Consider the following 24,307-nt stretch of genomic DNA (forward strand, 5'->3'; position numbering starts at 1 on the left):
GATAACAGTCTTGTAAAGCTGCTGCGATGTAGTGCTCCAGACACGTGCACGCTCCTGAGCTTACGACTCTGCTTTTCAACAAAAGATACCAAGAGAACAAACAAAAGGGAGTAGGAAAAAGCGTTCCTATATGAAGAGCTGATTATAATAAAGGACAAACAAGAGTAGAACAGTAAAAAGACGCTATTTAATACACAATGTATTGGGGTACAGGAGTGTATATATAAAACACAGTAACAAGAAAACAGTCTAAAGTAGTAGGCTCCTTTAACATACAAATTCCAATGTAAAAAAATGCCGGCATCAGGCTATTAAGCATAAAAGTATGAATAAAAAACATACACTATTATCCGCTAAAACATAAAAGTAATAGACATAGAAGTAATATGTCAAACATATGAATAATATGATTAAAGGCAATATTGGCAAGGCATTAGTATACACAGTATCAAACTAAGGAAGAGCTGGAGAAACAAACAAACTGCATCCCAACGTGAAAAAATCCAGCAAATAAAAGTCCAGCAACTTAGGGGTGACTTGCACAGGTTATTTAATATATATTATGCATCCAAAAGAACGCTGAAAAGCGTGTAGGATAGGTGATAGGTAACGTGAGTGTGAAGAGTAAGAGGTTTCTTCTGCTGTGCACAGCGGAGAACAGAAAAGTATCTTAACCTCTTGTGACGATGGAAAATACTGCTCCGACTGAGCGCTCCGTCTTCTAGTCACTAGAAGACGGAGCGCTCAGTGGGAGCACTATTTTGTGTCCTGTTGTGTGACACAATTTCGGCCAAGCTTTAGCTGTCGGACAGATGGCCTCACATTTGACTCTAAAATATTTTGGTTTACAGAGGAGTTCATGGCTGCCTCAATGACTGCAAGGTGCCCATGTCCTGTGGCTGTAAAACAAGCCCAAATCATCACCCCTCCACCACCGTGCTTGAAGGTTGGTATGAGGTGATTGTGCTTATATGCTGTGTTTGGTTTTCGCCAAACGAGTCACTGTACATTATGGCCAAACATCTCCACTTTGGTCTCAAAGAAGTCTTGTGGTTTGTTCAGATGCATCTTTACAAACCTAAGCTGTGCTGTCATGTTCTTTTTAGAGAGAAGAGGCTTTCTCCTGGCAACCCTTCCATACAAACCATACTTGTTCACTCTTTTTGTAATTGTACTGTGATTAACCTTAACATTTAACATTCTAACTGAGGCCTCTAGAGTCTGAGATGTAACTAGTTTTTTTTGCAATTTGTCTGAGCACTGCACTGTCTGACCTTGGGGTGAATTTGCTGGGATGTCCACTCCTGAGAAGATTGGCAACTGTCTTGAATGTTTTCTACTTCTAAATAATCTTTCTCACTGTAGAATGATGGACTTTTTAATTGTTTGGAAATGGCCTTATAACCCTTCACAGATTGATGGGCAGCAACAATTGTTTCTCTAAGATCATTGCTGATGTCTCTCCTCCTTGGCATTGTGTTAAAACACACCTCAATGCTCCAGACCTACAAACTGCTAAAACTTCAGCTTTTATAGAGGCGGTCACACTTGCTGACGATCAATTAACCAAGGGCATTTGATTAGCAGCACCTGGTTGCTATTTAGCCTTTTAATTCCTATGAAAGCAGTAAGAGTGTACTTAGTTTTCCACACATGGCTTCACCATTTTGGCTTTATATTAGGCAGCAAGTGAAGAGTCAGTTCTTTAATTTCATGTGTTGGAAGCAGGAAAAATGGACAAGTGAAAAGATCTAAGTGACTTTGACATGGGCGAAATAGTGATGGCTAGATGACTGGGTCAGAGCATCTCCAAGATTGCAAGTCTTGTGGGGTGTTCCCCATATGCAGTGGTTAGTACCTACCAAAGGTGGTGCAAGGTAGGACAACCGGGGTCATGCGCGCCCAAGACTCATTGATGCACATGGGAAGCGTAGGCTAGCCCGTCTGGTCCAATCAGACAGAAAAGCTACTGTAGCTGAAATTGCTAAAAACAAATGAATGCTGGCCATGAAAGAAAGGTGTCAGAACCCACAGTGCATAGCAGTTTGCTGCAAATGGGGCTGCATAGCCACAGACCGGTGAGAATGCCCATGATTACCCATGTCCACCACCAAAAGTGCCTTTAATAAGGATGTGGAGCAATAGAAGGAGGTTGCCTGATCTGATGAATCACATTTTCTTTTAGATCAGGGGATTGCTGGGTTTATGTACATTGTTTACCTGAAGAAGAGATGGCAGCATAATGCATTATGGGAAGAAGAAATGGCCGGGTTAGGCAGTGTTATGCTCTGGGCAATGTTCTGCTGGGAAACCTTGGGTTCTGGCATTCATGTGGATGTTACTTTAACATGTACAACCTACCTAGAGATTGTTGCAGAACATGTACACCCCTTCATGGCAATGGTGTTCCCTGTTGGCAGTGGCCTCTTTCAGCAGGATAATGCACCCTGCCACACTGCAAAAATTGTTCAGGTTTGAGGAACATGATAGTTCAAGGTGTTGCCTTGGCCTACAAATTCCCCATAACTCAATCCGATTGAGCATCTGTGGGATGTGCTGGAACAGCAAATTCGATCCATGAAGGCCCCACCTCGCAACTTTCAGGACTTTAAGGATTTTCTGCTAATGTCTTGGTGCCACATACCAAAGGACATGCTCAGAGGTCTTGTGGAGTCCATTCCTTGACGCATCAGATCTGTTTTGTTAGCACGAGGGGGACCTACATGATATTAGGCAGGTTGTTTTAATGTTGTGGCTGATCAGTATATGTGTCTATATGCGGATGTAAATAGGTGCATGTGCGTGTCTGTACATTTGGATGTCTATTGGTGTGTAATGTATGTGCATGTGGATGTCTATGGGTGTCTGTGTGTGTATGTATGTGAATGTCTGTGGGTGCCTGCGTGTTTGTGGATATCTATGGGTGCTTGTGTGTGCATGTGAGTGTCTATAGGTGACTGTGTCTGTGCATGTGTTGTGTCTGTTGGTGCCTATATAGGTGCTCTATATAAAACTAAATGACAGTGAGACATGAAAGGTTACACTTTAGAATTATTATTTTTTTGGGGGGGGTTGTCTTGCTATGCACCAATTGAGAGTAATTAAAGGGATACTTAACCCAAATTTTTTATTTTATGATTCAGATAGAGCATGGAATTTTAAGCAACTTTCTTATTTTCTCCTACTATCAATTTTTCTTCGTTCTTTTGCTATCTTTATTTAAAAAGCAGGAATTTAAATCTTAGGAGCCAGCCAATTTTAGGTTCAGCACCCTGAATAGTGCTTGCTTATTGGTGGCTACATTTCGCAAACCAATAAGCAAGCATAACCCAGGTTCTGAACCAAAAATGGTCCGACTCTTAAGCTTTACATTTATGCTTTTTAGATAAAGATAGCAAGAAAAATTGATAATAGGAGTAAATTAGAAAGTTGCCTAAAATTGCATGCTCTATCTGAATAATAAAAAAATTGGGTTTAGTGTCCCTTTAAGTGGACCAATGGCTTCTAAAAATGTGTTTTTTTTTATAAAAGAAAATGCTCCTTGTTAAACAGGCGCATGCACTGTAAATTACACTGTTGTAAACGTGTTTGAACTTTGCATTCACATAAGCAAGATCCTGTTTGAAAGCCTGCTCACTAAATCACGTATACTTCTAAAAATGTTTTCATGAGAACTTCATTGAGTATTGCAATTGAGTGGTTTATAGTTTCAGTACTGTTAAAGGGACATTAAACTGGGGACACAACTACCCTATAATGGTTACTACTCAATATGTTACTGCATTTCATCCTGTTCCTGCAGTAATATTACCTATTTTTTGACAGCTGTATAATGTGCAAGATACAAAGCAGAACTTTACATTTTTGTATTTTTTACACAGTTTACAGTTACACCAAATATATTTAAAAAAGTAAAAACAAACAGCATTATCGTAGAGCAATGCAGCCACCGCAAAATGTTCAGCTCCTGCTTTGTATCATGCACCCTAACCTGAAGCACATAATATAGCTGTAAAAAATATGCTATATTTCTGATCTGGGAGTGTGCACAGCTTCTATCACAGGCTGTGAGAATACTTGAGCTCCAAGGTGGCAGCTCCCATTACAAGGAGCTGCAGAAATGGGATGAAATGCAATAACATGGTGAGTAGTTACTATTATTTTGTAGCTGTGCGCAGCAGTTTAATGTACTTTTAAAAAATGTAGTTTTAGAAGATGACAAGCGTCATCAAAGAAACACACAGTTATCTTCTTGTTTTTAGGTGTAGATTACACCAAGCCAGAAAACTGTGCTTTCAAATCAATAAAAGGAAATATTAAATAAAAAAAATACTTTTAAAATATTAATATCAATATAGTCTTTGAGCAAACATGCCCAGTATGCCCATCATGCCTTGGTGCAAATAGCACTCAGGTGGTTTAGCTTTGATCAGAATGGATTTGGATTACAATAGGTTAATATCACACATGTAAATGAATATTTCCAAGTTAAAACTCTGACAAAGCAGTTCATTCAAAAAACTTTACTGTAACCATAAGAACTGTGAAAGGGCCATTATATATGTCAGTTGTGGGTGGCATCCAAGTTTCTATCCTGATAACAAGTACTTAACACATGAAAACACCCTGTCAGAAACTTTTCTAGTGTAAAACAAATTGTGGCTGTGGCCTTTTAATGCTCTGAACCATTTTGTATTGTGTGCATTCAAAAACTAAGATGACCAATTTCGGAAGCAAATAGCCAATATATTTAAATTTTTCATTTGAGCGATATTTCTTTTGGGCCTAAGACGAACAAAACATATATCGCTTGTGGGCAAAAGTCATCCCGCTACTTGTAATGTAGCCCAAAATAGGAATTCACACATCAATGTTGCACTTAGAGATCCAGTTGATAATGTACATTTCCTTCTTAATATGAGGAGAGTCCACGGCATCATTCCTTACTGTTGGGAAATATTGAACCTGGTCACAAGGAGGAGGCAAAGACACCCAAGCCAAAGGCTTCAATACTCCCCCTACTTCCCTCAAATCCAAATCATTCTTTGCCATTTTTTTACACATATGATAATGCAAGAAGACAGGGTCACAGTGTGGCTCCTTTTATCTGTATGGAATCAAGGGTTAATATCTCCGGAGGGGGATTATTGAACAGGGGGAATTAATCACATAAGTTTATTTGATTATGATGTTGGAACGTAAAGGGGTTTTTACTTTTGTTTTTGGGAGCTGCGCAGCCTGAAAGGCTTGACCCGCTTTTTAACTATTATAGCAGGGGCGGTCCTGCATTGCACACCATGTGACCGGGTGTGGTCACACTTATTTCCTCTTTCCTGACCATGCGGTTTACCGGAGAAAAACGGTTTCTCTGCTTGGCCTGGGTCATAGGAGATGGTGAGTACCCCAGCCTTTGGGGTATAAAGGTGCCGTTTTTTCTTATTAATCAATAGTCTGGGTTGCAAAGGATTCTGATGCGATAGAGGGTACTCCCTCTTTACCTAAGTCTAATACCTGTTTATATTGTGAGGAGGCCGCGGTATACCTGCCTGCTCAATTATGTTCCACATGCCTTGATAAAGTAATCATGTCAAAGAAGGTTAATATGTTTGATACCACTGAGCCATGCACCTCTGAGGAGTCTCTGTCCCGTGAGGTGCGCACCCTGCAGTCATCTCTTAATACACATGCAGCTTCCCGTAGCACTCCTAATCCTCCATCTGGAGGGGCCCTTTTACTGCTAGACTTTACCGAGCAGTTATAAATGGCAGTTTCTGCGGCCTTTGGTGCTTTACCTCGCCCTGCTAAGCACAAGCGAAAGGTCAAATATTGCTATCCTTCCCAGGGGTCATCTACTAGCTTATTGGATTTATCTGAAACAAGATTATCCGATGATGAAGGCACCTCTGATACTTCAGAGGGTGCTCTTTCTGGGTCGGAATCTGCTGCCTCTAAGCCTCCAGCTGTGGAGGAACCAGACTTTAGATTTAGGATTGAGCATTTACGCTTTCTGCTGAAGGAAGTTTTGACTACGTTAGAGGTTCCAGAGCCCAAATTGCCTGAGGAACCTTTGATTCCTAAATTAGATACGAGGACAGGGTTGTACCACAAACTTTCCTGGTTCCTGTAAAGATTTTGAACATTATTAAGAATGAATGGGAAAGAATTGGTTCTTCATTTCCCCTTCTTCTTTTAAAAAATATTTCCCGGTCCCGGACTCTCAATTGGAGTTTTGGAGTTCCATCCCCAAGGTGGATGGCGCTATCTCCACGCTTGCTAAATACACTACTATCCCGCTTGAGGATAGTTCGTCGTTTAAAGAGCCCATGGATAAGAAGATAGAAATTCTGTTAAGAAAGATGTTTCAACATACTGGATATTTGTTTCAACTACCAGCTGCTGTTGCTGCGGTTGCTGAAGCTGCTACCTTCTGGTGCTCTATCCTGGAATAAATCCAAGCAGAGCAAGAAGCCTGCCAAGACAAAGTCGTCATGAAGGGGCGGCCCCCGATCCGGCTCTGGATCTTGTAGGGGGCAGGCTGTCACTACTATTCAAACCTCTTTGTGGTCCCAAAGAAGGAGGGAACTTTCCGCCCGATTCTGGACCTAAAGTGCTTAAACAAATTCCTATCTGTCCCCTCGTTCAAGATGGAGACGATAAGGTCCATCCTTCCCTTAGTTCAGGAAGGACAGTTCATGACCACTATAGATCTGAAGGATGCTTACCTTTATGTTCCAATACACAAGTAACACTTCAAGTTTCTAAGGTTTGCGTTCCTGGACCAGCACTTTTTTGCACTTTTGTTTGGTCTAGCTACGGCTCCAAGAGTTTCTGTGAAGATTCTAGGGGCTCTGTTTGCAGTGGTCAGAACCAGAGGTATAGCAATAGCCCCAAACTTGGACGATATTCTGGTTCAAGCAGCATCCTGTCGTCTGGCAGAAGACCATTCGGAATCTCTTCTGTTTCATCTTCGATCTCATGGGTGGAAGATATACTTAGAAAAGAGTTCTATTATTCCAAGTACCAGGGTGGAATTCCTGGGTGCTATAATAGATTCCATATCCATGAAGATATTCCTTACAGACCAGAGACATTACAAGCTAACTTCCGCTTGTCTTGCTCTCCAGACCTCCTTAAGGCCCTTTGTAGCTCTGTGTATGGAGGTGATTGGTCTCATGGTGTCCAGCATGGACATTATTCTTTTTGCCAGATTCCATCTCAGACCTCTTCAGCTGTGCATGCTGAGACAGTGGAACAGCGATCATTCGAATCTGTCTCAACAGATCTCTCTGGACAACCGGTCGAGAGAATCGCTCTCCTGGTGGCTCTGTCCAGATCACCTGTCCCAAGGGACATCCTTCTTGAGACCATCCTGGGAGATTGTGACTAAGGACGCAAGTCTATCAGGATGGGGAGCTGTTTGGGGTGCCAGGAAGGGTATGTGGAATCAAGAGGAATCCCTCCTCCGGATCAACATTTTGGATCTTCGAGCGATCTTCAATGCTCTGAAGGCTTGGCCTCTTCTGGGTTCGTCCCAGTTTATCAGATTCCAATCAGACAACATAACCTCGGTGGCTTACATCAACCATCAGGGGGGAACGAGGAGCTCCCTAGCAATGAGGGAAGTATCTCGGATTCTGGAGTGGGCGGAGGCCCACAACTGCTCGCTGTAAGTGACCCACATTCTGGGTGTGGACAACTGGGAAGCAGATTTCCTCAGCAGACAATCCTTTCATCCGGGTAAATGGTCTCTCCATCCTGAGGTGTTTGCAGAGATTTGCAACAAATGGGGGATGCCGGAGATAGATCTCATGGCGTCCCCGGCTTAATTCCAAGATACCCAGATATGGGTCACGATCCAGGGATCCTCAGGGAGAGCTAATAGATGCATTATCAGTGCCTTGGAGGTTCAATCTAATTTACGTGTTTCCGCCGTTACCACTTCTCCCTCGTGTAGTGGCCCGCATCAAGCAGAAGCAGGCATCAGTGATACTGATTGCTCCGTCGTTGCTGCAAAGGATGTGGTTTGCGGACCTAGTGGGCATGTCCTCATCTCCGTGGAAATTTTCTTGTCCAGGGATCTGCTGGAACAGAGTCCTGTTGTTCATCAAAAGCTAGATTCTCTGAGACTGACTGCGTGGAGATTGAACGCTTAGTCTTAGCCAAGAGAGGTTTCTCTGAGAGGGTTATTGACACTCTCATTCAGGTTCGTAAGCCTGTTACTCGTCACATCTATCATAAGGTGTGGAGATCTTACTTATTCTGGTGTGAAGAGCGTGGTTTAGCCTGGCATAAGGTTAAGGCTGCCAGCATTCTTTCCTTTCTCCATGAGGGTCTGGAGAAGGGCCTTTCTGTCATTTCCCTGAGGGGACAGATTTCAGCCCTTTCTGTTTTGCTGCACAAGTGGCTCACAGAGCTCCGTGATGTGCAATCTTTCATTAAGGCTCTGTTCAGGATCAGACCTATGTTTAGCCTATGCATTCTGTTGACATTAAATTGTTGTCCTGGAAGGTTCTTTTTCTATTGGCTTTTGCGTCGGCATGCAGAGTTTCTGAAATGGCTGCCTTGCAATGTGAGTCTCCTTATCTGGTGTTCCACACTGATAAGGCTGTCATACGTACCCGCTTGTGTTTTCTACCTAAGGTGGTATCTGATTGTAACATCAATCAGGAGATTTTGGTTCCTTCGTTATGTCCTAATCCTTCTTCTTCAAATGAACGTTTACTTCATAATCTGGATGTTGTTCGAGCTTTGAAGTTTTATCTTCAAGCTACTAAGGATGTAAGACAAACTTGTTCCTTGTTTGTTATCTACTCTGGAAAGCATACGCGTCTGAAGGCCTCTTCGGCTTCCTAATCTTTTTGGTTGAGGAGTGTTATACGCTTAGTTTACGAGTCAGTGGGACTTAGACCTCTTCAGAGGATTACGGCTCATTCCACTAGCACGGTGGATTCCTCTTGGGCCTTTAAGAACGAGGCCTCTATGGATCAGATTTGTAAGGCAGCTACCTGGTCCTCCTTACATACTTTTTCAAAATTCTACAAATTTGACGTTTTTGCTTCTACTGAAGTACCTTTTGGGAGAAAGGTTTTACAGGCTGTGGTGCCCTCAGATTAGGGTCCGCCTTTCCTTTACCCCTCGTTATCATTCAGTGTCCTCTAGAGCTTGGGTATAGTTTTCCCAACAGTAAGGAATGATGCTGTGGACTCTCCTCATATTAAGAAGGAAAACATAAATTATGCTTACCTGATAATTTAATTTCCTTCTGTATGAGGAGAGCCCACGGCCCACGCCCGTATACTCCGATGGGCGGACCAAAATTAGTTTTTCTCTTCCGGCACTATTTATACCTTGATATTTCTCCTACTGTTCCTTGTTCCCTAGGCAGAATGACTGGGATATGAGGGAAGTAGGGGGAGTATTTAAGCCTTTGGCTGGGGTGTCTTTGCCTCCTCCTGGTGGCCAGGTTTAGTATTTCCCAACAGTCGTGGACTCCTCATACAGAAGGAAGTGAAATTATCAGGTAAGCATAATTTATGTTTTTGGTTATAATTGGTTTGTAATTTGTTGTTGCCGGTTTAATTCAATGATGCAAATTTCACAACAGAATCATTTTTCTATGTAAGCTATTGGGCTATATTAACCTACTTTGTAAAATAGGATGTGTTTTCTCTCCTTAGACTTCCTCTATTTTGTCTAGTTTCATTTTGCAAGCTTAACAAAATACATTTTAACATCCACATAAGATGAATGGCACCGTCCCATACAGTGGAACACCATATTATTCTCTCATTTCAGCGTTTGTACCAACCTTCTCTGATCATGACATTGGCCTGAAAATGCACATGCTGTTCTGCAAAGCTTTATTTAAGACATTTCCTAATGCTACCTGCATACAGGCTTACCTTATTACTTTTAGCTTTCAGCTATAAACCAAGATAAAGAGAAATAAAACCAGTAAAAGGTAGCTAGAAGCAGAAAATAATTACAGTAGATTTTTCCTTGAATCACAACCAGAATTATCTCAGTTTAAATGTTCTAAGATTGTGAGTCAGCTGAGAACATCTGAAGAATTTTCACTGTGTACATTCTGTAGCCAAAGTGCCTGCTATGTAATCAGCTGCTGACTCACCGTCTGTGAATGTCTATTCCATTAACAATCTATAAGCTCAGAAAGTCAATTTTTGAAAAACATAAAAGAAACATAACAAAATGACTACAATATAATGTTCAGCTACACCTGTCATACAAAGAAAAGTGCAGTTTGGCAGACGGTCTTGTTTTAATTTTTAATCTTTTGTTGTGCAGTAGTTAAATAACGCACAATGAGATTAAACACACGAGGGATGTTGTCAATGTCCCATTTTATTGCGCATAGTACAGTGAGAATCATGTTCGTAAAAGTAATATTCTATTCAAATTCATGGATATTGGTACCTGCCCTTCATGACATCCGCAACTTGCGCATGACTTTCCATTATAATAAATACATAATAATGAATAGAATAAAGAAATAAAAATAAAACTCCCTTAATAAAATAGTCCAGTCTAACATATGCAAGAAAAGAAAAACATGAAAAAAAGTAAAATAAAAATAATGAATAAAACTTTGCAGTATTAAGACAAGACAGTCAGATAAGATAATTCACAAGCACAAGCGGTGGCAGCATTATGAAGTAGCTGGGTGGTATTATGAAGTAGCTGGGTGGCATTATGAAGTAGCTGGGTGGGGGTAGTGAAATGTTTCTTAATATTATATCATTGTCTGCTATACAAAGCACAAATGAATTGCTTGATTTAACTTAAATGTATTTAATGATAATTTGTGCAATAAAAATGTTAACGTTTTTAATATAAGCTAATTTTAGCTTAATATTGGCTAAAATTTTCCCGGGTGGTCAGTAAAATCAGCCGGGTGGTGAACCCGCTAAAAAAGGTCCTGTGGAAAACACTGGTGTTTATGGATTTTGCATGCTTGACAATAATGTAGTGAAGCACATTAAGTTCTATCATGCAAGACTACTTTTGCATAGCACATCAGAGATGCAAATATTTTACACGTGCAAGCAGCTACATTCATTGTTTTCTGGCGCATTTCAGCAGTTGTTGTTCTTGGACACCACACGAAACTGTAGATGTTAATGGAAGGAACACCCAATAATGAATATGTGAAAAAGGTGAAGAGATGATTTTAGAGCATGATCTCACCTTCACAACAATCTAGGCCAATATGTTATGAAGCTCTCATGTGGGTCAAGGAGATGAAAGTCCCATTGCCATGGAGAAGGAAGACGGCTACATACATTTATTTTATACTTTGACAGTTCTTTGTCATAATTGCTCTGATTAAAGGGACAGAATTAGCACAAACAAAAGCTTTGATCATTTCTCAACACTTCAAGATACATCTGAGTTTTCTTTATTCCTTTATTTATGACCCCCAAGGCAGAACATACTCGGCTAGATTTAGAGTTTTGTCGGTAAGGACCCGTGTAGCTAACGCCGGCTTTTTTCTGGCCGCACCATAAAAATAACTCTGGTATTGAGAGTCCACATAAAGGCTGCGTTAGGCTCCAAAAAAGGAGCGTAGAGCATATTTAACGCAGCTTCAACTCTCGATACCAGAGTTGCTTACGGACGCGGCCAGCCTCAAAAACGTGCTCGTGCACGATTCCCCCATAGGAAACAATGGGGCTGTTTGAGCTGAAAAAAAACCTAACACCTGCAAAAAAGCCGCGTTCAGCTCCTAACGCAGCCCCATTGTTTGCTATGCGTAAACACTTCCTACGTCTGCACCTAACACTCTAACATGTACCCCGAGTCTAAACACCCCTAACCTTACACTTATTAACCCCTAATCTGCCGCCCCCGCTATCGCTGACCCCTGCATATTATTTTTAACCCCTAATCTGCCGCTCCGTAAACCGCCGCCACCTACGTTATCCTTATGTACCCCTAATCTGCTGCCCCTAACACCGCCGACCCCTATATTATATTTATTAACCCCTAATCTGCCTCCCACAACGTCGCCTCCACCTGCCTACACTTATTAACCCCTAATCTGCCGAGCGGACCGCACCGCTACTATAATAAAGTTATTAACCCCTAATCCGCCTAACTAACCCTATAATAAATAGTATTAACCCCTAATCTGCCCTCCCTAACATCGCTGACACCTAACTTCAAACATTAACCCCTAATCTGCCGACCGGAGCTCACCGCTATTCTAATAAATGTATTAACCCCTAAAGCTAAGTCTAACCCTAACACTAACACCCCCCTAAGTTAAATATAATTTTAATCTAACAAAATAAATTAACTCTTATTAAATAAATTATTCCTATTTAAAGCTAAATACTTACCTGTAAAATAAACCCTAATATAGCTACAATATAAATTATAATTACATTGTAGCTATTTTAGGGTTAATATTTATTTTACAGGCAACTTTGTAATTATTTTAACCAGGTACAATAGCTATTAAATAGTTAAGAACTATTTAATAGTTACCTAGTTAAAATAATAACAAAATTACCTATAAAATAAATCCTAACCTAAGTTACAATTAAACCTAACACTATACTATCATTAAATTAATTAAATAAAATACCTACAATTACCTACAATTAAACCTAACACTACACTATCAATACATTAATTAAATACAATATCTACAAATAACTACAATGAAATAAACTAACTAAAGTACAAAAAATAAAAAAGAACTAAGTTACAAAAAATAAAAAAATATTTACAAACATAAGAAAAATCTTACAATTTTAAACTAATTACACCTACTCTAAGCCCCCTAATAAAATAAAGCCCCCCAAAATAAAAAATGCCCTACCCTATTCTAAATTACTAAAGTTAAAAGCTCTTTTACCTTACCAGCCCTGAACAGGGCCCTTTGCGGGGCATGCCCCAAGAAGTTCAGCTCTTTTGCCTGTAAAAAAAAACATACAATACCCCCCCCCAACATTACAACCCACCACCCACATACCCCTAATCTAACCCAAACCCCCCTTAAATAAACCTAACACTAAGCCCCTGAAGATCTTCCTACCTTGTCTTCACCATACCAGGTTCACCGATCGGTCCAGAAGAGCTCCTCCGTTGTCCTGATCCAAGCCCAAGCGGGGGGCTGAAGATGTCCATGATCCGGTAGAAGTCTTCATCCAAGCGGGGCAGAAGAGGTCTTCCATCCGATTGAAGTCTTCATCCAGGCGGCATCTTCTATCGACATCCATCTGGAGCGGAGCGGCAGCATCCTGAAGACCTCCGACGCGGAACATCCATCCTGGCCGACGACTGAACGACGAATGACGGTTCCTTTAAATGACGTCATCCAAGATGGCGTCCCTCGAATTCCGATTGGCTGATAGGATTCTATCAGCCAATCGGAATTAAGGTAGGAATATTCTGATTGGCTGATGGAATCAGCCAATCAGAATCAAGTTCAATCCGATTGGCTGATCCGATCAGCCAATCAGATTGAGCTTGGATTCTATTTGCTGATCGGAACAGCCAATAGAATGCGAGCTCAATCTGATTGGCTGATTGGATCAGCCAATCGGATTGAACTTGATTCTGATTGGCTGATTCCATCAGCCAATCAGAATATTCCTACCTTAATTCCGATTGGCTGATAGAATCCTATCAGCCAATCGGAATTCGAGGGACGCCATCTTGGATGACGTCATTTAAAGGAACCGTCATTCGTCATTCAGTCGTCGGCCAGGATGGATGTTCCGCGTCGGAGGTCTTCAGGATGCTGCCGCTCCGCTCCAGATGGATGTCGATAGAAGATGCCGCCTGGATAAAGACTTCAATCGGATGGAAGACCTCTTCTGCCCCGCTTGGATGAAGACTTCAATCGGATGGAATACCTCTTCTGCCCCGCTTGGATGAAGACTTCTACCGGATCATGGACATCTTCAGCCCCCCCGCTTGGGCTTGGATCAGGACATCGGAGGTGAACCTGGTATGGTGAAGACAAGGTAGGAAGATCTTCAGGGGCTTAGTATTAGGTTTATTTAAGGGGGGTTTAGGTTAGATTAGGGGTATGTGGGTGGTGGGTTGTAATGTTTGGGGGGGGGGTATTGTATGTTTTTTTTACAGGCAAAAGAGCTGAACTTCTTGGGGCATGCCCCGCAAAGGGCCCTGTTCAGGGCTGGTAAGGTAAAAGAGCTTTTAACTTTAGTAATTTAGAATAGGGTAGGGCATTTTTTATTTTGGGGGGCTTTGTTATTTTATTAGGGGGCTTAGAGTAGGTGTAATTAGTTTAAAATTGTTGTAATATTTTTCTTATGTTTGTAAATATTTTTTTATTTTTTGTAACTTAGTTCTTTTTTATTTTTTGTACTTTAGTTAGTTTATTTCATTGTAGTTATTTGTAGATATTGTATTTAATTAATGTATTGATAGTGTAGTGTTAGGTTTAATTGTAAGTAATTGTAGGTATTTTATTTAATTAATTTAATGATAGTATAGTGTTAGGTTTAATTGTAACTTAGGTTAGGATTTATTTTACAGGTAATTTTGTTATTATTTTAACTAGGTAACTATTAAATAGTTCTTAACTATTTAATAGCTATTGTACCTGGTTAAAATAATTACAAAGTTGCCTGTAAAATAAATATTAATCCTAAAATAGCTACAATGTAATTATAATTTATATTGTAGCTATATTAGGGTTTATTTTACAGGTAAGTATTTAGCTTTAAATAGGAATAATTTATTTAATAAGAGTTAATTAATTTCGTTAGATTAAAATTATATTTAATTTAGGGGGGTGTTAGTGTTAGGGTTAGACTTAGCTTTAGGGGTTAATACATTTATTAGAATAGCGGTGAGCTCTGGTCGGCAGATTAGGGGTTAATAATTGAAGTTAGGTGTCGGCGAGGATTAGGGAGGGCAGATTAGGGGTTAATACTATTTATTATAGGGTTAGTGAGGCGGATTAGGGGTTAATAACTTTATTATAGTAGCGGTGCGGTCCGCTCGGCAGATTAGGGGTTAATAAGTGTAGGCAGGTGGAGGCGACGTTGAGGGGGGCAGATTTGGGGTTAATAAATATAATATAGGGGTCGGCGGTGTTAGGGGCAGCAGATTAGGGGTACATATCTATAATGTAGGTGGCGGCGCTTTGCGGTCGGCAGATTAGGGGTTAATTATTGTAGGTAGCTGGCGGCGACGTTGTGGGCGGCAGATTAGGGGTTAATAAATATAATACAGGGGTCGGCGGTGTTAGGGGCAGCAGATTAGGGGTACATAAGAATAACGTAGGTGGCGGTCGGCAGATTAGGGGTTAAAAAAATTTAATCGAGTGGCGGCGATGTGGGGGGACCTCGGTTTAGGGGTACATAGGTAGTTTATGGGTGTTAGTGTACTTTAGAGTACAGTAGTTAGGAGCTTTATAAACCGGTGTTAGCCCAGAAAGCTCTTAACTACTGACTTTTTTCTGCGGCTGGAGTTTTGTCGTTAGATTTCTAACGCTCACTTCAGACACGACTCTAAATACCGGAGTTAGAAAAATCCAATTGAAAATATAGGATACGCAATTTACGTAAGGGGATCTGCAGTATGGAAAAGTCGCGGCTGAAAAGTGAGCGTTAGACCCTTTTTTGAGTGACTCCAAATACCGGAGTTAGCCTAAAACCAGCGTTAGGAGCCTCTAACGCTGGTTTTCACGGCTAACGCCAAACTCCAAATCTAGGCCACTGTGATCTGAGATGTCATCACAGAGAATGCAGCATGTCTACAGAATGAATAGGATACATGCAGGAACTGTTAGCTCTTTCACTTTGCAGCACTGCTCCACATTAGACTGCTCTTATCAAACAGAGCTGTGCTTTGGCTGCAATGTGTAAGTTTTCCTTAACGTAAATTTGGAGCAGCGCTGCAAAGTAGCAATGCTTTTATTGTTGACTGGCTCTAAGGGATTTTTTCAACCCCACCCTTAGCCTTTCACTGTCTGCAAAGCTGTGACTTCTGAATGTAAGATGTTCTTGTTAGCAATGCACCTTTCTTTTAAAACATGTTTACCTTAAGTATGTAATGTTAGACCAAGAGAAAAGGATTTTTTTTTATCTTCAGCTAATTTACAATGCAATTTTCAGCTTCTGCACTATATTATAAAACTTTAAAAATTGCTTTACTCTCCAGTTAATCAACACATAACAATTGAATTGTTGCTTTAATGTATCTGCCTAATATAAAAGAAAAATTGTCACTAAAAAAATCTTATTGCAGAAAGTGAAGAAAAGTTCTGCCTCTGGGTTTATGACCTGGTTTCTTTGCAATAAACCTGGGATCATCTAAAACCCACCCAGGTATCATAAACCCAACCCCAATCGGCTAAACTTGGGCACTGTGTCAGGATGGTAAATTTATATCAGATGTATAACCCACAATGTTAAATGGACTATCTGGTTATTGGTGGTTACGCACATATGCCTCTTGTCATTGGCTCACTAGAAATGTGCAGTAGTGGTTTAACCCCTAACCAGGGGTGTATTATGGCCTAGGCCAACACGGCCTGTGGTTGACCTCACTAACCACATCACACTGTAGTTAGAAATACTGTCAATATACGGAGCAATTTTTTTCCCATTTCTGCTTGATCTCCTGGGATTCCCGATAGTGGAAGTTTGCAGGGACCTACTAATGCACAACAAAACGGGTAATATATATACTTTATATATAAAAACTCACGTTGATGAACACCTCTCAATTGCATTGATGAACTGCTACCGCCACACATTTAAATGTGCAATTGATTGCAGATAGCGGGCGGCCAACCTCTTAATGGAAAATACATTTTACAGATGTGACAGGCATAACTCTGTTCCATGTAACAACTTGTTTCCATGCTGTTTACACACATCTCACTTAGACCTCTCAACACGCAGCCGCTGCCTGTAAGTGTGAACATAGTGACCTGCTGAGCTGTCATAACATTTTGTTGGCGGGGCGGCATTTTCACATCACTGGACACCTCTCCTGATGTACTGTGAGCTGAGGCCGGGTACAGGAGCTGCACCACATTTGAGGGGGCTCACACCATTTACAGGCAGCATCAGTGTGAGGAGAGATTTCAGTGACATGTTATGAGTGGGAGCAGGGCATGGAAATTAGCTGTTACATTGGTCTGAGGAAATGTCTGTCACACAGAAGCTTATAGTATCAAATGTTGGAGATGCACCTAGTTTCAAGAAATCACTGCAGATACCAATTCATTTTTAAATGGATTTGTGCATTAAAAAGAGTAAAGGCTTGGATCATAATATACATTTGTATTGCAGCATAGAATATATATATATATATATATATATATATATATATATATATATATATATATATGTGTGTGTGTGTGTGTATATATATATATATATATATATATATATATATATGTGTGTGTGTATGTATTACAGTATTAATACTGCCTCTAACATATTACATCTTTTTTCTTTTTTTTTTACACTAAAGTCCTTTTAAATGATCTTTCCATCTTAATGGGAGGAGACTCTACTGCTTCATTCATTACTTGTGGGAAATAAGAACTTGGCCACCAGGAGGAGGCAAAGACACCCCAGCCAAAGGCTTAAATACCTCCTCCACTTCCCTCATCCCTCAGTCATTCTTTTCCTTTCGTCACAGGAGGTTGGCAGGGAAGTGTCAGAAGATTCGGAGTAGTCTCTTATGGAGGGTAGTACTCTTCGAAATGGGACTGGATTTTTAAGTAATCCTGTCAGCCTCTCAGTGAGAGCATGGATGAAAGTTAGAGTCCGGAGATGCAGTGAGTGTCGTCTCTGCGAAACCATCCCGACTCATGTTAACAGCTCCTGGGCAATCAGTGTTGACGAGTTTTGCTGCCTGTCTTTGTTCACTCAAGTCCATGTCAGGAGCGATTCTACTAACCTGTCACACTTGAAGGGCCGTGTTCCTGTTCCATGGCATAGATACTGGTAAGATCGTTTCATTTATACACATATGATAACGCAAGAAGACAGGGTCCCAGTGTGTCTCCTTTTATCTGTATAGAATCAAGGGTTAATATCCCTGGAAAGGGGATTTTTAAACAGGGCGGGATTTATGCATAATATCTTTATTGTGTTAATGCTACGTCATCTGTGAGATGAGGCCCTAGCAATGTGTGAACAGTTAGCTGAAGATTGGCGCAGCCTTTTTTGGCGCGTTTTCTCTATAGTTCAGGGGCGTTCCTGCATGGCAGTCCATGTGACCGGGTGTGGCCTCTTCAACTTCCTCTTTCCTGATCAGCATTTGCAGGAGACCTAACGGTTTCTCCGTGGTCCGGGTTATAGGAGGTGGTGAGTGCCCCAGCCATTGGTGTGTAAAGGTGCCATTTAGTCTATCACAGTCCGCATTAAAGGCACAAGCTATGGAGGACTCTGATATGTTAGAGGAAACTCCCTCTTTAATTAAATCTAATACCTGTGTTTATTGTGAGGAGGTTCAGGTTGATCCGTCTGCTCAACTGTGTTCCACATGCTTTGATAAGATTGCAATATCTAAAAAGAAGATAATTAGTTCTCCTTCCCGCGAGGTAAGTTTCCAACATTCATCTCCGATTACACATGTAGCTCCCTAAGACCCTACTAATCCTCCCATGGGAGGGTCCTCGTGGCCACCAGATTTCACTGCCCAGTTGCAAGAGGTGGTTTCTGCGGCCTTCCATGCCCTACCAAGCCCTGCGAAGGGAAAGACATAGCCTCTCATCCCAGGGGTCATCTACTCTGTTGATGTATTTGAGAGATTATCCGATGAGGAGGACGGAATTGGCGTCTTCTAGACCTCCAGCTACAGAGGAGCTAGACTTTACGTTTAAGATGGAGCATTTGCGCTTTTTACTGAAAGAAGTGCTTGCTAGGTTGGAGGATCCAGAACTGAAACTTCCAGAGGAACCTTCGATCCCTAAGCTAGATAGGGTTTACGAGGACAGGGTGGTGCCTCAGACCTTCCCAGTTCCTGTGAAGATGGCTACAATTATTAAGAATGAGTGGGAGAAACTGGGCTCATCTTTTTCTCCCTCTACCTCTTTTAAAAAGCTTTTCCCCATTCCGGACTCTCAGCTTGAGCTATGGGGGGCCATTCCTAAGGTGGATGGAGCTATCTCCACGCTCGCTAAGCGTACAACTATTCCCCTCGAGGATAGTTCATCGTTCAAAGAGCCCATGGATAAAAAGTTAGAATCCATGTTGAAAAAGATGTTCCAACTCACAGAGTTTGTTTTCCAAACGGCAGCGGCGATAGCTGCGGTGGCTGGAGCGGCTACCTATTGGTGTGATGCACTGTCACCTATGGTCGAGGTGGAGACGCCCCTCAAGGAGATACAGGAAAAGATTAAGACATTAAGGGTTGCAAATTCTTTTATCTGTGATGCAAATATGCAGGTTATTCGCCTGAATGCTAAGACATCAGGTTTCTCCATTCTAGCCCGTAAGGCTCTGTGGTTAAAGTCATGGTCTGCTGACATGACTTCCAAGTCTAGATTACTATCCCTTCCGTTTCAGGGGAAAGTTCATTTTGGTCCAGGCCTGGACTCTATCATATCCACGGTCACGGGAGGCAAGGGTGCTTTCCTTCCGCAGGTTAAGAAGAATAAGCCTAAGGGCTCTATTTTTCGTCCCTTTCATTCGGATAAGTCTCAACGCCAGCATTTCTGGACCAAAACTTCCAGTTTTGGCCCTACCCTTTGGTCTGTCGACTGCCCCATGAGTCTTTACGAAGGTTCTGGGGGGCGCTGCTCGCTGTAGCGATAGCCAGAGGTATTGTGGTGGCTCCTTATCTGGACGATATTCTGGTCCAGGCTCCGTCCTGCAGTCTTGCGGAGGACCATTTGAGGGCTCTTCTTCTCCTTCAATCCCATTGATGGATGATAAACGAAGGAAAGAGTTCTCTGGTTCCCAGCAACAGGGTGGACTTCCTGGGTACGATAATAGATTCCATATCTATGAGTATATTCTTGACAGATCAGAGACGTTCCAAGATTACATCCAGCGGTCTTGCCCTTCAGACCTCCTCAACGACATCTGTGGCCAGGTGTATGGAGGTGATTGGGCTCATGGTATCCAGCATAGATGTCATTCCATTCGCCAGGTTCCATCTTAGACCTCTTCAGTTATACATGTTGAGACAATGGAATGGCGATCACTCAGATCTATCCCAACAGATCTCTCTGGACAACCGAGTGAGGAAATCCCTCTCTTGGTGGATCTATCTGGGACAGCTGGCAAAGGGGACATCCTGATAGCTTGGGACCACGGACGCAAATCTATCAGGATGGGGAGCTGTTTGGGGTGCCAGAAGGGCACAGGGCAGGTGGACTTGAGAGGAGTTGACTCTACCAACATATATTCTGGAACTTCGAGCGATATTCAGCGCTCTGAGGGCTTTTCTTGGGTTTGTTCCAATTCATCAGATTCCAGTCGGACAACATTACCTCGTTGGCTTACATAAACCATCAGGGGGGGATGAGAAGCTCCCTAGCCATGAGAGAAGTATCTCGGATTCTGGAGTGGGCAGAGACTCACAATTGTTCACTCTCAACAATCCACATTCCAGGTGTGGACAACTGGGAAGTGGACTTCCTCAGCAGATAATCGTTTCATCAGGGGAATGGTCTCTCCATCCCGAGGTGTTTGTGGACATCTGCAACAGATGGGGGATGCCAGAGATAGACCTCATGGCGTCCAGACTCAACTTCAAGCTACCCAGTTACGGGTTGCGGTCCAGGGACCCACAGGCAGAGCTGATAGATGCCTTAGCGGTGTCTTGGGAGTTCAATCTAATTTACATTTTTCCACCATTACCACTTCTTCCTCGAGTGGTGGCCCGCATCAAACATGAGCAAGCTTTGACCATTTTGATTGCTCCGTTGTGGCCGCGGACAACGTGGTTTGCGGATCTGGTGGGGATGTCATAGTCTCCTCCATGGAGGTTAACCTGTCGCAGAGATCTGCTGGTTCAGGGTCCTTTTCTGCACCAAAATCTCGATTCTCTGAGGCTGACTCCATGGAGAGCTTCTTGATATTCAGTCCTTTGTTCAGGCTTTGTCTAGGATCAGACCTGTCTTTAGAAATTCTGCTCCTCTTTGGAGCTTAAACTTGGTTCCTAAGGTCTTAAGGTCTTGCAGAGAGCTCCGTTTGAGCCTATGCATGCGCTTGTCATTAAGATTCTTTCCTGGTTTTGCACGCTGATAAGGCTGTACTTCTCACTGGGTTGGGATTTCTTCCTAAGGTGGTGTCAGATCGTAACATCAATCAAGAGATAGTAGTTCCTTCCTTGTGTGCTAACCCTTCTTCATCTAAGGAAAGGTTACTGCATAACTTGGATGTGGTTCGAGTCTTGAAGTTCTATCTTCAGGCCACAAAGGATTTCAGACAGACTTTGTCCATATTTGTGGTGTATTCAGAGAAGCATAGGGGGCAGAAGGCCTCTTCCACTTCTCTGTCTTTTTGGTTGAGGAGCATTATCCGTTAGGCCTATGAGACAGTGGGACATAAGCCTCCTCAGAGGATTGCTGCTCACTCAACTAGAGCTGTGGCCTCTTCTTGGGCCTTTAAGAACGAGGCCCATGTGGAGCAGATTTGTAAGGTGGCTACTTGGTCCTCCTTACATACTTTTACAAAGTTTTACAAATGTAATGTTTTTGCTTCAGTGGCAGCTGTTTTGGGGAAAAAGGTTCTGCAGGCTGTGGTGCCCTCAGTATAGGGTCCGCCTCCTTTTACCCTCCCGTTTTTGTTCATTCAGTGTCCTCTAGAGCTTAGGTATTTGTTCCCATAAGTAAAGAATGAAGCAGTGGACTCTCCTCCCATTAAGGTGGAAAACATAAATTATGCTTACCTGATAATTTAATTTCCATCTGTGGGAGGAGAGTCCACTGCTCCCGCCCGTTTGCTCCGGTAAGCGGACCTACATTTAATATTATTCTGATATTTCTCCTACTGTTCCTTGTTCCCTTGGCAGAATGACTGGGGAATGAGGGGAGTGGGGGAGGTATTTAAGCCTTTGGCTAGGGTGTCTTTGCCTCCTCCTGGTGGCTAGGTTTTTATTTCCCACAAGTAATGAATGAAGCAGTGGACTCTCCTCCCACAGATGGAAATGAAATTATAAGGTAAGCATAATTTATGTTTTTCATGTTGCTGAGCAACGCTATGTAGCACATTTTGTAATGTATTTGTCTCCTTCACGTTACTGCCTAAGATAATATTGTTGTTTTTTTACGGTCATAGTATATAATTGCTATAACATGACAAATCTTTTCAAATCTCACATCACTTAAATTTGTATCTGGTTAGGCTCTTAGTTGTTCTTGGACAGAGTCTGGGTGGTACCTGATGGGATTTAGTAAACATAGACTTATTTAGAGTCTTTCCAAACTAGAACATTAAAGAAAGAAAGGAAGGGCAGAGATTTGGGAGGATTAGATCTATGTTTATAAAATGTTGAAAAATTGTTTCTAGATGGCATTTGTTGATGCATTGTATTTACTAAAATATGTAGGTTTTTATAGGGCTAATGTCGTTTAAAATTGAGAAATATGTCAACAAAATGATGAGGTTTTATGACCTGTAACAAAACTCAGCTTGTATTGATAATTGATGTTCATCATAATCTAGGTATAAAAGGCAGTTTATTTGTTAACTTATGTGTTTAGCTGATTTTATATTTATCACCAGATGACATAAATATTGTTTAATGTTTACGTAAAAGAGGGAGTTTTTGTTCTGAAGAAGTCTCATGATTTGATCACGATCGCTGCCAAAGTAAGAGCAGGAATGTAAAGCACCATATTTATGTACTGGCAGGATTGTATCTCTTCTGCCAGACTTTTCTCCTGATAGCCATCAAGCATGTGCTCAGCTAACTCTAGAAAATGTTGTACATATTTCTCTTTCTTTTTCTCCCCTTGCAGTGGCAGGCCATTTCATTAACTGTGATTGAGAAGGTCCAGATTGCAGCGATCATTTTGGGCTCCCTTTTCCTCATAGCCAGTATTTCCTGGTTAATTTGGTCGTCACTTAGCCCGTCAGCAAAATGGCAGAGGCAGGACTTGCTCTTTCAAATCTGCTATGGCATGTATGGCTTCATGGACATTGTCTGTATAGGTGAGTGTGTCTTCTATACTACACTGTGGAGTGTGAGTGTATATGGCAAAAATGTAATATGTTACCAAGAAAACATTTTCTCTTTGTTGTGTGTTCTGGAGTCAAGTGATAAAGACTTAGGGGTAGATTTATTAACTTTCAGGTGGATCATGTCCGCCTGATATCGCTAAATGCTGACAGCATACGCTGTTGCTATTCAACATTGCTCAAGCATTTCTAGTGAAATGCTTGTGCAATGCCTCCCCCTGCACATTCGCGGCCAATCAGCCGCTAGCAGGGGTTTTCAATCATCCCGATCGTATCTGATCGGGATGATTGCTGTCCGCCACCTCAGAGGTGGCAGATGAGTTAAGGAGCAGAGGTCTTAAGACCGCTGCTTCTTAACTTACATTTCCGGCAAGCCAGAAGGCTCGCGCGCAATAAGCAGCATCCGCTGCTTCATAAATATACCCCTTGGAGATCAACTGAACAGAATATGATGTGTAACTACTGATTGTTCCCATATAAAAGAAATGATAAATGTGTTCGCTTACAAAACTGATAAATAGAATACATGAACGGAGAAGGTATCAAAACTTCATTTAAGGGAAAATATATTAAGCTGCATTCATAGTTTTTGAGGCTTTGTGGTGCAGGCTGGAATGAGCAGGCCGGCAACCACAAATGTAAGAAGCAGAAGCTGCTTGTTTAGGGTCTTTGCCACCTCAGAAGTGGCAAAATAAATCACCCTTACATTCACTTGTTAGGAGTGATTGACATTTCCTGCTCTTGTGCAGTAAGTTGCACAACAGTAGGGGGCAGCATTGCACAAGAACACTCTGGTGCAATGGTATATTTTGCTAAGTGATGCTGCATCACAAATTGTGATTGCAGACAAACAAGTTCTCTACTTAAAGAGACATGAAACCCAATGTTTTTCTTTTGTGATTCAGACAGAGCATGTGATTTTAAGCAACTTTCCAATTTACTTCTATTATCTTATTTGTTTTTTTCTCTTGGTATCATTTGTTGAAAGGTAGGCTCAGGAGCTGCTGATTGGTGGCTGCACATATATGCCTTATGTTATTGGCTAAAGTAAATTGGAAAGTTGTTCAAAATTGTAATCTCAATCTGGATAATGAAAAAAAATGTGGTTTTCATGTCCCTTTAAGAATGTGTTCTGGCTGCAATCTTGATAATTT

General features: G+C 41.6%; 1 protein-coding gene across 1 annotated transcript in view; it reads left to right on the plus strand.

The window, feature by feature from the left end:
- MARCHF9 (membrane associated ring-CH-type finger 9) overlaps nucleotides 1-24,307 on the plus strand; it is a 568,484-nt gene that overhangs the window by 409,819 nt on the left and 134,358 nt on the right. Inside the window, exon 4 of the mRNA XM_053708210.1 lies at nucleotides 22,934-23,126. Coding sequence (XP_053564185.1) covers nucleotides 22,934-23,126 — 193 coding nt within the window. The remainder of the gene's footprint in view (nucleotides 1-22,933; nucleotides 23,127-24,307) is intronic.

This window comes from Bombina bombina, chromosome 3 (genome assembly GCF_027579735.1).
Source record: "Bombina bombina isolate aBomBom1 chromosome 3, aBomBom1.pri, whole genome shotgun sequence".
Classification (NCBI taxonomy): domain Eukaryota; kingdom Metazoa; phylum Chordata; class Amphibia; order Anura; family Bombinatoridae; genus Bombina; species Bombina bombina.